The sequence below is a fragment of the Trachinotus anak genome, unplaced genomic scaffold, assembly GCF_046630095.1.
Source record: "Trachinotus anak isolate AG129_WGS33_773 ecotype Australia unplaced genomic scaffold, CSIRO_AGI_Tana_v1 ptg000024l, whole genome shotgun sequence".
In the NCBI taxonomy this organism is placed as follows: domain Eukaryota; kingdom Metazoa; phylum Chordata; class Actinopteri; order Carangiformes; family Carangidae; genus Trachinotus; species Trachinotus anak.
The window spans coordinates 14,849,986-14,863,333 of record NW_027273875.1 but is presented as its reverse complement, the minus strand read 5'-3'; the positions used below and the strand labels follow the sequence as shown (position 1 = coordinate 14,863,333).

General features: G+C 44.6%; 1 protein-coding gene across 3 annotated transcripts in view; it reads right to left on the bottom strand.

Moving 5' to 3' along the window:
* LOC139607454 (protein turtle homolog B-like) overlaps nucleotides 1–13,092 on the bottom strand; it is a 134,630-nt gene extending 121,538 nt beyond the window's left edge. For all 3 annotated transcript variants that reach the window (XM_071460314.1, XM_071460317.1, XM_071460316.1), the window contains exon 1: nucleotides 12,755–13,092. In XM_071460314.1, coding sequence (XP_071316415.1) covers nucleotides 12,755–12,818 — 64 coding nt within the window. In that variant the 5' untranslated portion in view covers nucleotides 12,819–13,092. The remainder of the gene's footprint in view (nucleotides 1–12,754) is intronic.
* Between the last annotated feature and the right edge of the window lie 256 nt (nucleotides 13,093–13,348).

Below are 13,348 nucleotides of genomic sequence, written 5' to 3'. Positions count from 1 at the left end.
GATTCACAATGAAGCTGTTCTCACTGACATGTTTTTCTGTTTCTGTTGTCAGACAGTGGAACAAGTATGAAATAGTGACTGAACTGCAGCCCATTAAAACTATAAATTAACCAGCAGTCACTGACCTGAGCCTGACCTCGTGCTCGCAGGACAATACTGGTGACTCTGTTCTACGGAAAGTAGCTGAGGTTTTTGAAAAAAAGTCACTAAATTTGTCACTTGGTGATTTTTTGGTTCAGGGTCTGAAAAGTCAGTAAATCTAGGACCTCCAACACTCTAGCAGCCGACCAACGGTGTAACTTCATCATGTTTGGCCTCACTGGTGAGGTGCAGCCAAAAAGTCATGTTACATAACGTAATGTACAAATCAGGATTAAGCGACATTTGAATATGAACCTGACAACATTTGGTGGGTTTTTTGATGTTTTTTTTTTTTTTTTTTTATTAGTGAGTTTTTTAGCACTTAAATTTATATATATCACTGTAAGATGTTTAACTCTTATATTTGCTTATTCGTATGATGAATATTTAAAGTTTTCAGAGGTTTTAATAAAATATGATGCTTTTTTAAATAACATTAAATCTCTTACAGAGTCTCCCAGACACATTAAGATGACACAAACTTCAGAGAGCGCTGGGTTGGCCAGCGAACTACAAACTGATTTGCCTTGCTTTGTTTTTCTCTCAGTGCCCATTATTAGTACATTTGGTGCATGTGTGACCTAAAAGGTTACGGTTAAGATTTGTTGTGACATGTTCTCTTACACCTCCTCAGACAAATGAAAAGGAAACACTCTGGTAATCATTCACTACTCTTATTATTTTGGACTTAATTACTGCTGATCACAACAGTCATTTATCTGTGGCATCCATGTACTCATGTACACTGCTGCCATGCAGCAGGGAGGGGACCACGTGTCATCCACTGTGGATGACACGTGGTCAAACACCAGAGGCCAAACACCAACATATGGTTAGGATGTAAAGCTAAGATCTTGGGTGGAATTCAGAGTAGCAGAGCTGAGGCTATGGTGAGGTATCTTATGGCCTGATCCAATGAATGTTTAATGGGTCTGGAGAAGTCGGCGTGGAGGAAGCTGACTGTGCTGTATCAGTAGGCCCGGCTGTAAAATGAGACAGGGGAGGAAGCCAGCCAGCTTAGGATGGCTGGAGGAGGAGAGGAGAGGGGAGGAGAGGGGAGGGGGTGTAATGGAGTATTCGGAGAAAGTATACTGAACAGGACAGAGCAACCAAGATGTATGTTAGCAGGAAGCCATTAACAAAAACCACAGGAAAACGCTCCATTCCAAACCTGCGCTGAAATCAGACTGCTTTTAGGAAAAACACACAGCATTAACTTCACCATCAGCCTCACAGCTCCGTCTGGTAAAATGAATATATATACTCCACTCAGCCATCACACTGTTCCCTCTGCCTGACAGCGCGTGTGTACACGTGTCCATGTCTGTAACACTGGCAGCGGGTGAGCACAGCAGTAGAGACGCACTGTGCTGTGGAAGCTGGGATCTCGAGCGGGAGATCAGGAATACGCTGTCAACTCGAGGGAAGGCTTTGCTCCGGGCGCTTCGGATGAATCTGACTGCAGACACACACTAGAAGCAAAGAGCATTACCACTGTCTGCAAACAATGTCAGGATGACTTCAGAGGTCTGTTGTAATGTCACAATAGTAAAGTTAAAAAAGGCAAAGGATCTGACAAGTCTCCTGAGAGACCCCGGACACGGCCCGATGGCTGCAGGGTCTCAGGATTATTGGAGGCCGAAAGGGGGGAACAGTGACATCAGAGCAGACTCAACCGCAGAGTGGGCCCTGACCTAAGGGGCCCTCCTACCTGACCCAGGAGCCATGTAAACCATTTTTTATTAATTAATATTTTAGCTATTGGTCATATTGAATGAATTGATTTCATGTTTCTTGTTTCTTACATTACAGACGGCAGCTGGAAGACCTAAAATGCTGACAGTGCTGAACTGAATTTTTTTCATGGGGGGTGGGGTTTTTTAAATTTTTTTCCTCCTTGAAACTATCATTACTAACAAAGGTTGTGGAGCGTCTTGGTTTTCATTTTGGTGCCCATGTTAACAGGTCTGAGCAGCCACAGCGCCTGCGTGAGACGCTCCTCTGAGGTCTTGAGCCTAACTTCTTCATCGAGAGTTTTGACGGTGGCGCCTGTTTTTCATGCAATAGTCCATTCAAACCAGCAACATTACATAAAACCTTTCAGTATAGTTTCAATGTCTGAACCAGTCACAGGCATGAACAAATATAAATATTATTATTTTTAGCCATTTTAGTAATTACATGTTATTAAAGGGGACACTGGAGTCATGTATATGATATAGACAGAGCAGAATCCCAGTGTATATCATGTCAGTAAGTAACAGATCCTTAGGTGAAGAGCGAGAAGTTTTCCAATGTTGGCTCACTCTCTCTCTCTCTCTCTCACACACACACAGTTCAGAGAAGTATCCGTCACACACAGGTGAGGAACTAAAGCTTCCACTGACCATCAGGGACTGTGTTACTCTGTAAATCCATATGCCCACGTGTGAGCCCCACACAGCTGTGGGCGATGAGCTACTGAGGCCTGTGATCTACTGGAAGTCCACCTTGTAAAAAAGAACTTCACAACAACTTCAGGTTAGACTAGAGTCACTGCCTCTGCAACTCAGACTAGTTCCAGGTTACAGCCCTGTGTGTCTGGCTGGATTATTGCAATGCCCTCCCCCTGGGCGTTACCAGGTCCACCTTGTTTCCTCTACAGCTGGTGCAGACTCTTAGCTGGTACCAGGAAGAGAGACAGCATCTCACCTCTACCTGCATCCCTGCACTGGCTACCTACCAGTCAAGTACCAAATTAATTTTTTTATTTGTTTTTAAGGCTTTCCATGGCACCCCAGTACATCTCTGAGCTCCTCTGCCCCCTTTCCATTATCAGATCCTCAGACCAGCTGCTCCTGGCTGAGGCGAAAGGGTGATCGGGTCTCCCTGTAGCCACCCCAAAGCTTTGGAAAAGTCAAGTGGCCTGTTAACTGCATGGATATGAGTTTCCCTAATGTTTTATTTTTCACATTCAGCCTCTGCATTTTTACTTCTCACTGTTCCCTGTCTGTCTCTGACTAAGGGACAGTTAACTCATCTCAAACCTTTCCCATGTCATGTTATTTCTTTGTATTTAATTGTACAGCCCTTTGGTCAACTCTGATTGTCTTAAATGTGCTTTATAAATAAACTTGATTTGATTTGATTTGATGACCCGTGAACGTGATGATCACCATCAGCTACAACTGAGAGGCTGCTGGATGAATGTTTTGGACGCTGATGTTTGCTAATGAGACAGAGAGAGTCAGACTGTGTGTTATGTTATTTTGCCAATTCAGATATTTGCACTCACACACTCTACTTTTTACTCAGGTGCAAAGTGAAACACTGCACTGTGGAGCCTGACTGTGGAGGGAGAGCAGCACTGCAACAGTAGCAGATTTTGATCGGCTTTATTTTAGACCACACGATCCATCAGAATATGGCAGGATTGGCTCCATTACTGATCCTCAGGATCAGCTCAGGACAAAATTACAAATGGAAAAGTAGAATTTGTAAAAATGGAAATATCCTCCTCTCCAGTCTTAATGGTTAAACACAGAGCTTAAGAGATAAATGTAAAAATGACACTGTCACTTTGCTTTGACTTGTTTACCGGCGCTAACCAAAAAAATTAAACTAAAGCACAATCTTCAGTACAACCTAATGTACACTAACATCACTGTGGCACAACCGGACGTCAATGCAGCTGGACAAAGTTTTGATGATGAGCCCAGTCCACACAGCCTGACCTCAGCAGAAAGGCTACAGCCATCACTAACTGGGCAGCTTCAAGATGAGTCAGCAACACTGGTGGAGTATGTTCAGAACAAACACCAGAGAGCGATGCCCTCGTGCCCTCCTGCTCCCTGTCAGATACTTCCTCATGATCAGGGAACTACACACACACTTATCTGTTAATACCACAATCTATTTCAGTCCCTAACAGATCTGAAGACCAGCTGTGAGACAGTCAGAAGGAAGTAAGTTGTGGGTAAAACAGAGCAGCTGTCTTTACGTGAGCCAGGAGACAACTCCAGAGATAGTGTCTTTATCCAGGCTGAACTACACCAGTGGACCCAAAAATCCGCCTCTGCTGCTCCCTGCTCCTTTCCACAGTGATATATAATTGGAGTCAGACAGGAAAGCAATACTAGATAAGCAACCCCCATCCTCCCTCGCAATGAATTAAGTGACAACCCCGGGACGTTGAGTGATGGTGCAGACAAACACCTGCAGCTACTCACTGAAAGCCTGAAATCAGCTGTTAGCTTTACAGTGTCTGTAGCAAAACTTTGATGTCAATTTCAAAGTCAGCAGCAGCAAATACAATTATTGAGTCGTAGCATCTAATCTTATCAATGATCCTAACACATCCACAGGCGTACATGTCCAGCTGTTAGCAGTCTGGGCGCCTCAAACCACAGATGTTCTGATACGTGAACTTGAGTATTGGCCAACACTGAGCGCTGATCCGATACTATTGCATTAAAAAAAACTAGAATTACCGCCTCAGACTAGTTTCAGATCACATCCCTGTCATAAAATATGAACCATTTGTGTGAAATTTTGTCACGGTTGCTGTGTGATGTCTTGACTAATGACTAAAAAGTGGTATGTGAGGTCACACTGACCTTAACCTTTGACCTTGGGTCCAAGTGAACACTACCAAATCTGAAGAACCTTGATCTTTGACCTTTGACCACCAAAATCAAATCAGTTCATCCTTGAGTCCGAGTGGACATTTATATTAAACTTTAAGATGTTCTGCTGGGGCATTACTGAGATACTGTGACGGACGGACAACCTGAAAACAATATGCCTGCAGCTCTGTCACCGTATTTGACATGATTTCTATTGTTGTTGTACAGCAACAGCTCAGCTCAGGTTAAAACCTTTGTAAAACATGAACAGATACAAGAATTTTATGATCTCATTTAACTGTCAGTGATAAAAAAAAATTAACGCCTTGCGTTACTGAACACGTTGCCTTCTTACTGGTGGGACTTTCCAGTCGAACATGCTGCTGAATTGCTGATGTTTCGCTGAGGGCTAACGTTACTCTACTTGCCAGAAACCAATTCTTCTTTACCTCCTTTCTTTCTTACATTCTGTGGTATCAGATCAGTACGTAGACTTTCATACCCGCTGATACCTGATACTGTATTGTAGGATCGCAGGTGTTTCCAATACTACTATCTGAACAACTCCACCTCAAACATGAGAGCATTAATAATCATGATGTAAATATGGATCACATGTGTTTCTGGGTTGACTGGGCTGGAACAGAAACACACTGACCTTAGTGAAACACCTCAGCTCAGCTCATAATCAACAGAGATCTACAACAATCAGAAACTACACCTGAAGCACCTCTTGCATCCAGCTAAACACCCCTGACAGACTGCTTCACTGCTGGGAGCTCGGGGGGTCAGACAGCAGCCGCCGCTCGCTGTTCCTTGGCCCAAATACCAGGTTGATTGACATCTGAAGGTTGGTGACTTTTATGAATGTCTGCCATTTGCCCCGGGCTGCTGGGGTGCTACTTTTCTTCCTCTGCTCACAGAGAACTGTCCACAGCAGATTTAATAAAGATTTGCAGGAGGCTTTCAGCTGAGATGCATCCTCTGATTCTAACAGGGTGTGTGACCTCAATCCAGGAAGTTGAATGTTGGAATTAGAGAAACACTTTATCTGAAGCCACAGGGCTCAGTGTGTGCCATCTTACTCTGATTTCAGTTTAAACTTTGGTCTGCAATGAGAAGCAGTGCACACCTACACCCACACATGCACACACACACGTTCACAGCAGAACTTCAGAGAACGTGTGCAGTGCAGAGAGGAAATGAGCTGCTCCGAGTCCAGAGAGCATGAAAACAGACTGATGGAGGCGGGTGGTGCCCTGGTAGATGGGTGTCATCCTGACATTACATTACCTTAATGTGAAGGTAATGTAGTAAATGGCTTAAAACAACCTTACAATTGTTATAGATACAGTTACTCATGTTCTCCTTGACGTAATAAATGTCAAAGAATGAAGTCAATACAGAAAATGACCTTCTCTATTTATTGAATATAAACAGAAATAGATCACGTAAAAGTAACGAAGTTAGTACTGTGACGTGTAACACTCCAGTTACAAACATTACATATCAGATACATAAGCTGTGAAATAATGAAGCACAGATGTTTGTTTTGCTTGCACAATGTGAAATGAATGACACTCCTTCGGAGTCATCTGGGAGTTAATGGGGTGCTGACATAATGGTCCTATGCTTAAAACTTTCATTTCTCAAAATTAAAAACGGTTTGATAAATTGTTCCATGCAGAAACAAAATTTATGAACCTCTTCATCACCTGGGGAGCAAACCTCACATAGGTGCAATACCTGCACAGGGTCCAGTAATGTTCCCTACAGACGTCAGTGCCTGGGCTCACCGTCACACTATCTCTTTAATTATAATACTTAATGAGAAATGTGCAGCAGTGTGAGTAGGCTGTCCAACAGACTCAATGCATAGTCTAACAGGACGAACTAGCAACCATTTAACTCGGCCACTTCAGAAATGTTGACTTTGTTTAACTCAAAGCACGGTGGCCCTGAGAGCTCAACACACTGCAACTTAAGAAAACACATGCAAACAGAAAACATCTTCATCTATTTGACAACACGTGCTGCAAAACACAACACCACCAGATACAACTACGGTGGCCCAGACAGGTCAACACACATGCAAAAGCTACAACACAAAAACAAATACATTGTGGCTCTTGGATTTGTGTTGTGACTTCTCCATTGTGTTGACCTGTCTGGGCCACCGTAGTTGTATTAGGTTGTGTCGTGAGCATTTGTAGCACATGTCTTGTCAAATTGATGAAGATGTTTTCTATTTGCATGAGCTCTCAGGGCCACCGTATCATATCTCTACTTCCTTAGCTGAAGAACTTGTCTTAGTAAGAGGCAGGTGGGTCTATCTTGTCACCGTAAGCCGTTTTCCCTGAGCGTAATAGGCGGCTGCAGCAGCGAACGGCCTGTGTTAGACAGCTAACTGATGATGTCACTGTGCAACATGTGTGAGTGTATTTGTTTGTTGGTGTCTTGTGTGTCCCCTGGGTCCCCAGCCAGCTACATGAAGCACAAGTTGCAAACCATGTGAAATTTGTTTACAGCAATGCTCAAAGGGGAAACACTGGTTTTCAATTGTATGACTTTTACTCATAGTGGAGTATATATATGTGCAGTACTGACACTTTCAGGATCTAAAAGTTTCCTCCAGGGCTGATCAACACACTCCTCCCATGGTGCCGCAGTATAACGTCACCACCAGCTCATGATCGGACAGTTTGCACTTGTTCGCACCATATTTGCAGCTGTATGAGCTGTGGAGCTCACAGGTTATGGAACGTCAGATTCTGATGTTGAAATACGCTGAGTAATGTAGTCATTAACGTCAGCGATCAGCATCAGATCAATACAAGCCCAGATTGGTGCATGCCTAATGAAAAGAGCACAGAAGACTCAATACACAGGTCCTTCAGTGAGAAAACGCTGAACACCCACAGGATTTAAAACCACGCTGTGAATGAAACACGAGTTTCCCTTTTCTTGGTCAGCATCTTTGTTTTTGCCAGGCAGCCACCCACTTACAGGGAGAACACTCATTAAGTGATCACACTGTGGAGATCATCAGAAAACAGGGATATGAGGGAAGTGTCTCGGAATAAAATTAATTAGGCACCATCTCTCCTCACCAGCTCCATTTACACACAGCTTACCCAAAAATACACATCCTCTGACTTAGGACACAGCATCACTGACTCACAAACACAAGCTGAAAAGTTTCCTGGAGCTTTGGAACTCCAGACAAATCTCATACCTTCAAACAAACACAGCTTTCATGTAGGCGTCCTGTAATCAGTCTGAGCAAAAACATATCCAGGTGTAAAAACAGCCGAGAACATTCAGGATCCAATCATTCACCTGCACAGGAGGTCAGACGTGCAAATGCAATACTTCCTCAGTTTAGAGGATCAACACAAATAACAACTTCATCACATGGGTCAAACTGAACAGGTGTCTCTGTAACATCCACCTCAAAAACAGGCTGATGGATTCTCATGGACAAGCAACACCATGGAAGATGGAATGACTGTGTGAGAAGAGGAATTACTGTGGGTGGGAAAGTTAAACTCGCAGTTAGAGGTGTACAACACAGTACCTCAGTGCTGAGTGTAACTAATCTAAATCCAGGCTAAACACACTGCAGATATAAAGGTGCTTTCAGACAGTAAAAGCACGACAGCAGCTGTTGTTTGTGTACATGCTCAGTTATAGGTCGCTCAGGAACTTTTTCAGCTTGCCCCCTTGATTCATCACTGACCGTGACACACAGAAACAATACAGGAGCTAATTTTATTCACATCTTCACAGTTCAGCAGTGAGCAGTGGTTCATGCTCTTTCTTATTTTACTTTACTCAGACTCTCTCACTTTCATTGACAGTGCTGCGCTGGCCCACACAGGATTCATTTTTTAACCTAGTGATGTTTTTCTAATTACAAAAAGAGGCAAAAAGGTATTTTTATCATGATATTACAGGTTCAGGTAGTGTCACTGTCGCCATGTTTCACTCACTGAGGAACTATTAAAATCATCTCAATAGGACAAATGCACAACACACCTCTGTTTTTACTCCTTCTCACTGTCTGGTGTATGAAAACCCCCACACCCACATCTGCTGATGAGCATATGTGTTACCATGGCTACCAAGCAACCGTGCATAAATATAGGTTATACATTGCCTTGTTATAGTCTACAGAGCAGGAGAACGATGTCAAGAAGTGACAATCAGCAGATGGATTTAACTGTAGTTTATGATTTCAGGATTAAATCATAAATGGTCTGCAGTGATGGCTCTGAAATTAGTCTGATGCAAGTTATACAGTTTCACAAAACCCTGACTTATTTTAAGCTTAGAAAGTTAGCAAACCTCCCTCCAGGCTAACTCTGGACTGTTTCCAGTGACACCTGCAGACCGCTGGCACCAAATGACAAACAAGAAGAAAACATGACTCCTAATCTGTGGCTTGCTGACAGTGTTGTGGAGTGAGTAATGAGGAGTTAAAGAGATTTCAGAGAGCGCAGTAACCTGTTGGAAATGTTCGGCAGCGAGGACACTGTCAGTCAGTTTCTCCTGTGTGACCTGACTCAGGAGTTGGCTGAAGTACTGAGTCCTGCCTCATGAAGCTCAGTGCTGCACTGACATTTTTACTGGAAGTGTCTGCGTTGGTAATTGAGCCTATATTTGGGAAAAAATACAAAAACACTTTGTAATTCAGCAGCCACGACTCCAGTAGTATCAAAGCAGCTATCATGATCTTATTTAAACCGACATCAGTCAGAGTTTGTGTCACCCTGCATGATGTGCCTTATGATACTTTTGCAAAAACTGTTTTTCATGAACTAGCTTTTTGTCACTGTCACTCTGAATTTAACCATTAGTGAGAGAACTTCCTGAACTGTGATCTGGTGAATGACATGGTGAATACGTTGTATTCATAATGTGCCATGTGCTTTTCTGCACTGGCCAGGATTACTTCTGCTGCTCATCCTGTTACATTATTAAATACCACTTAAACCATTAATGTTGGTGCATATTCGCAGAGTAAGGAGGATCTCAGGTACTCAATGACATTAACTTGACTTCATGAATGGAGCCTCCATATGAAGATTGATGTAAGTTCCCATGTGACCAGTGGAGGCAGCGCAGCCATCGGCCAAAGTTCAGCCGATTGTGTTTAGAACATTTCCTATTGTCACCATTTAATCAGCCAAACTAATTAACTGGTCGAGCTCTATTATTGATATCTCTCACTTACTGTAAAGAACCACAGGGCAGATATATCAAGGTAAAATCTAACATTAACACTGATACATTTCACAGGAGCTATACTGTTTGTCTGTATCTGGTTTCACTTGGTACCAAACTGCTACAAAGATGTAACAACAAAAGAAGCTGATCAGGTTCTGACAACATTAGAATAAAACACAAACACAAACCACAGTTCGACTGAACCCGACCACACAGTGTAGATGTCGAAGCAGATGGTGAAACTTCAAACATGAAAATGCTCTTCATCATTTTCTACCCCATTGTTTCTATCCGCTATACTCCAAACAACATCCCCTTCAACCCCACACCCCCACCCACCCCCTCCTCCTCAATCCCCAGCAGCCCCCAGCCCTCTTGGCATGTTGTGGCATATGTATTTATCGCACAACCGAGTGGCATTTATCTCACAGCTTAGTCATAATTAGTCCAACTTAGTCTGGGGCAGGCAGCCTGTTAGTGGGCATATGTTCACATCCTGGTTAAAGACACACTGCTCCCCGAGGGGATGGCTGCGTGTTGACATGTGTGTGTATGACGCGTGTGTGTATGTGTGTGTGTGTGTGTGTGTGTGTGCATGAGTCGGGGTAACAAGTGTGTCTGTGTATGGCAACAGACGGTTGCTGTGGAGCGCGCCCTGAGCCTCCATTAACACAACCCACCATGTTCCCTTCCCTCAGCTACCCAGCCATGCCGAGAGAGGCCACTTGAAACCTGGAGGGAAGCGAGTTCATCCGAGTGTGCGGAAGAGGAAGACGTCAGGACGGAGCAGGAGAGGGGAGACGGGAAGAGGAAGGGAGGGCGACGAGGACCTGAGTGAGATGGGAAAACAGAAAGAAGGGAAGGAGGGAGCGATGACACAAGGTAAGGAGGAGAGGAAACCGGAGAGGAGACGGAGAGAGAGGCAGTCTGGCTCTGGTCCAGGGTTATCACTGGCAAAAGTCGAGCCATTTGCCAGCTGCCAGCTCGAGACGGCAGCACTCAGCCAGAAGGATGCCACCCTGTGCAGCCTCTGCTGGCTGATGTGTTTGTCCGTGTTTGTGTGTCTGTGTGCACATGCATGAATGCTGCAGAGCACCGATAGCTCCATCGATGTGTCAAAGCACAGGACAAGGACCATACGCAGAACCAGTTAGACTGAGTGAAGGGACAGTCTTTACAAAACACAAACAAGTCCAGTCGCCACTCCTCCTCCTCCTCTGCCATCCAGGAGTTAGTGCTCAAATCTGCCAAGTTCCTGCTTCCCAGCCGTGGAGGAGAAGCTGCTTAAAAACATCTCCCTAAGTCTCCCTCTTTTGGCAGACGATGCTTAAGTGTATCCTCTTTAGGCGGGACATTACATAACTGTTTGTCGAACCCAGTCACAAGCCAGAGGGATATCAACAAAAATAAATACACATAAACCTGTGAGATTCTGAGTCAAAAGTTGAACACACAGTGTCGGGAAACTAGAAAGCCCTTCTCTTCATCATCTAATCAGTGATGCTGCAGCACAGACGCTGTCCCAGTTTCCTCCATCTCACCTCTCTCCTGAAGATGAGTGGTAGGAAGGCAAGAAGGGAGGGGGCAAAAGTGGCAAGGATTCAATTTTCTTTGGGGTACAGTGTGATGCCTGATGCAGCTACACTTGCTCACACTGTCATCAGGAAGATGTCATTTATAGTTACAGCTGGAGCATGAGTTATTTAACAGAGTATCAATCATCAGAAAATTAAGTTTTCTGCTTTTCTTGCTGTTCTGTGACAGTAAACTGAACCTCTCTACAGTTTTATTGTGAATGCCATTTTTCACTATTTCCTGACACTTCATAGACCAAATGAATAGTCAGTTCATTTAGAAAACATTTATGAAAGGTGATTCTGCTGTATTAAGCTCTGTTCTGACTGACACACACAGATTTTATATTTCATATCTTTCCTCTTTCATCCCCTCCACAGGGAGGTCAGAGGTTATCTGCAGGTGGCATAATTCGAATACCTGTCACCTATGAAGCCATCATGTCACACAGGACAGTCTGCTTTTAACAGCACGAAAGTTGCAGCCCACACCACCGCCTGAGGAGCGGCCTCAGTGTGCTGGGAACCTTTTCAACGCGCTTTAGTGCAGCGCCGGCTCAGGGGGCGCTCCCTCTAGCGGGCAGAGCCGGGAACGACACGGCTTCAGCAGGAAGAGGTTAATCCACTCATCGCATTTTAATGACATCCACACCAGCGCACCATACTAATCACATTTGCCTTCACGTTTCACGAAACGCTGGCGGCCGGTGTGCAGCTCCGTGAGCCCGGCAGCTGCAGCGCCAGCGGCTGTGCCCGCAAGATGTCCTGGAGCTCACACATCCTGGCAGGAATATGTCAACCCAGACAGGCTGCAAAATCTATCACTGTGAAGCCGAAAACGTCACAACTCCGTTTATCACTGAACGCCACACATTTCCATGGTGTATCACAGTGGGAATAAGCAGCTTAAAACAGCTGTGATCAAATAAGTTGTGGCTACTTATTTCTAAAGCTCTGGTATGATTCATCCAACCGGGGAGCCGGTCCGTGTCTCTCATCATCTGCCGGCCCGGCTCCGCTCAGGTGCGGCGATGAACACACGTATGAACTTCATGACGTAAAGTATGACATTTTTAACATGCAAGCCGCATTTTCAAAGTTATCAAACAGACAGGCCGGAAAACGCCCTTTTAAAAACAGAAAAGCAGCCAAGTTGAAAGTTGAGCAGAAGGCGCCGGAGGATAGAGAGACTGCACTTCGACTCACCTTGAGCGGCCGTTCCTCGGGTGCTGAATACACTTGCTATCAAAGTGGCCACATACCAAATCATAGTACTATTGCCGACCAGAAATAAGCCTCATCATATCTCAAAGTGCCCCTTTCGGTGAATCTGTCATCGCCGAGTGGCCCAGGACAAACTGAAGCGGGCCGGTATCCTGTTTTCTTATTAACCGAGCCCTGGACACTTTTCCTTCGGCGCTTTCCCCTCTCTCTTCCCCTCTCCTCCGCTCTCCTCTCGCATCCTGAGACGGATCACCTGCGCCAATGGGACGAGAGCAGACGACGCTATGAAACCAAGCGCAAGCCTTTAGATAACCGCGGTCCCGCCTCTGCGCTCGTTCCATTGATGGGCGTGGGTGGGCTCCGGCCGCTGATTGGTTACCTGCGCTGTCGGTTTCCCAGCCGGAGTGATGCATTCATGGAATATGGTAAGAATAAGGTTTCCATTCTCCTGTTCAAAGAGTGGATTTCAGTGTAATTAATCACTGCCCACAGAAAGACAGACTTCTCACTCGTTATTACCCATTTTTCAAGAATAAAATATGAAGTCTTTCTCCCCTAATGCATATACATTTTACA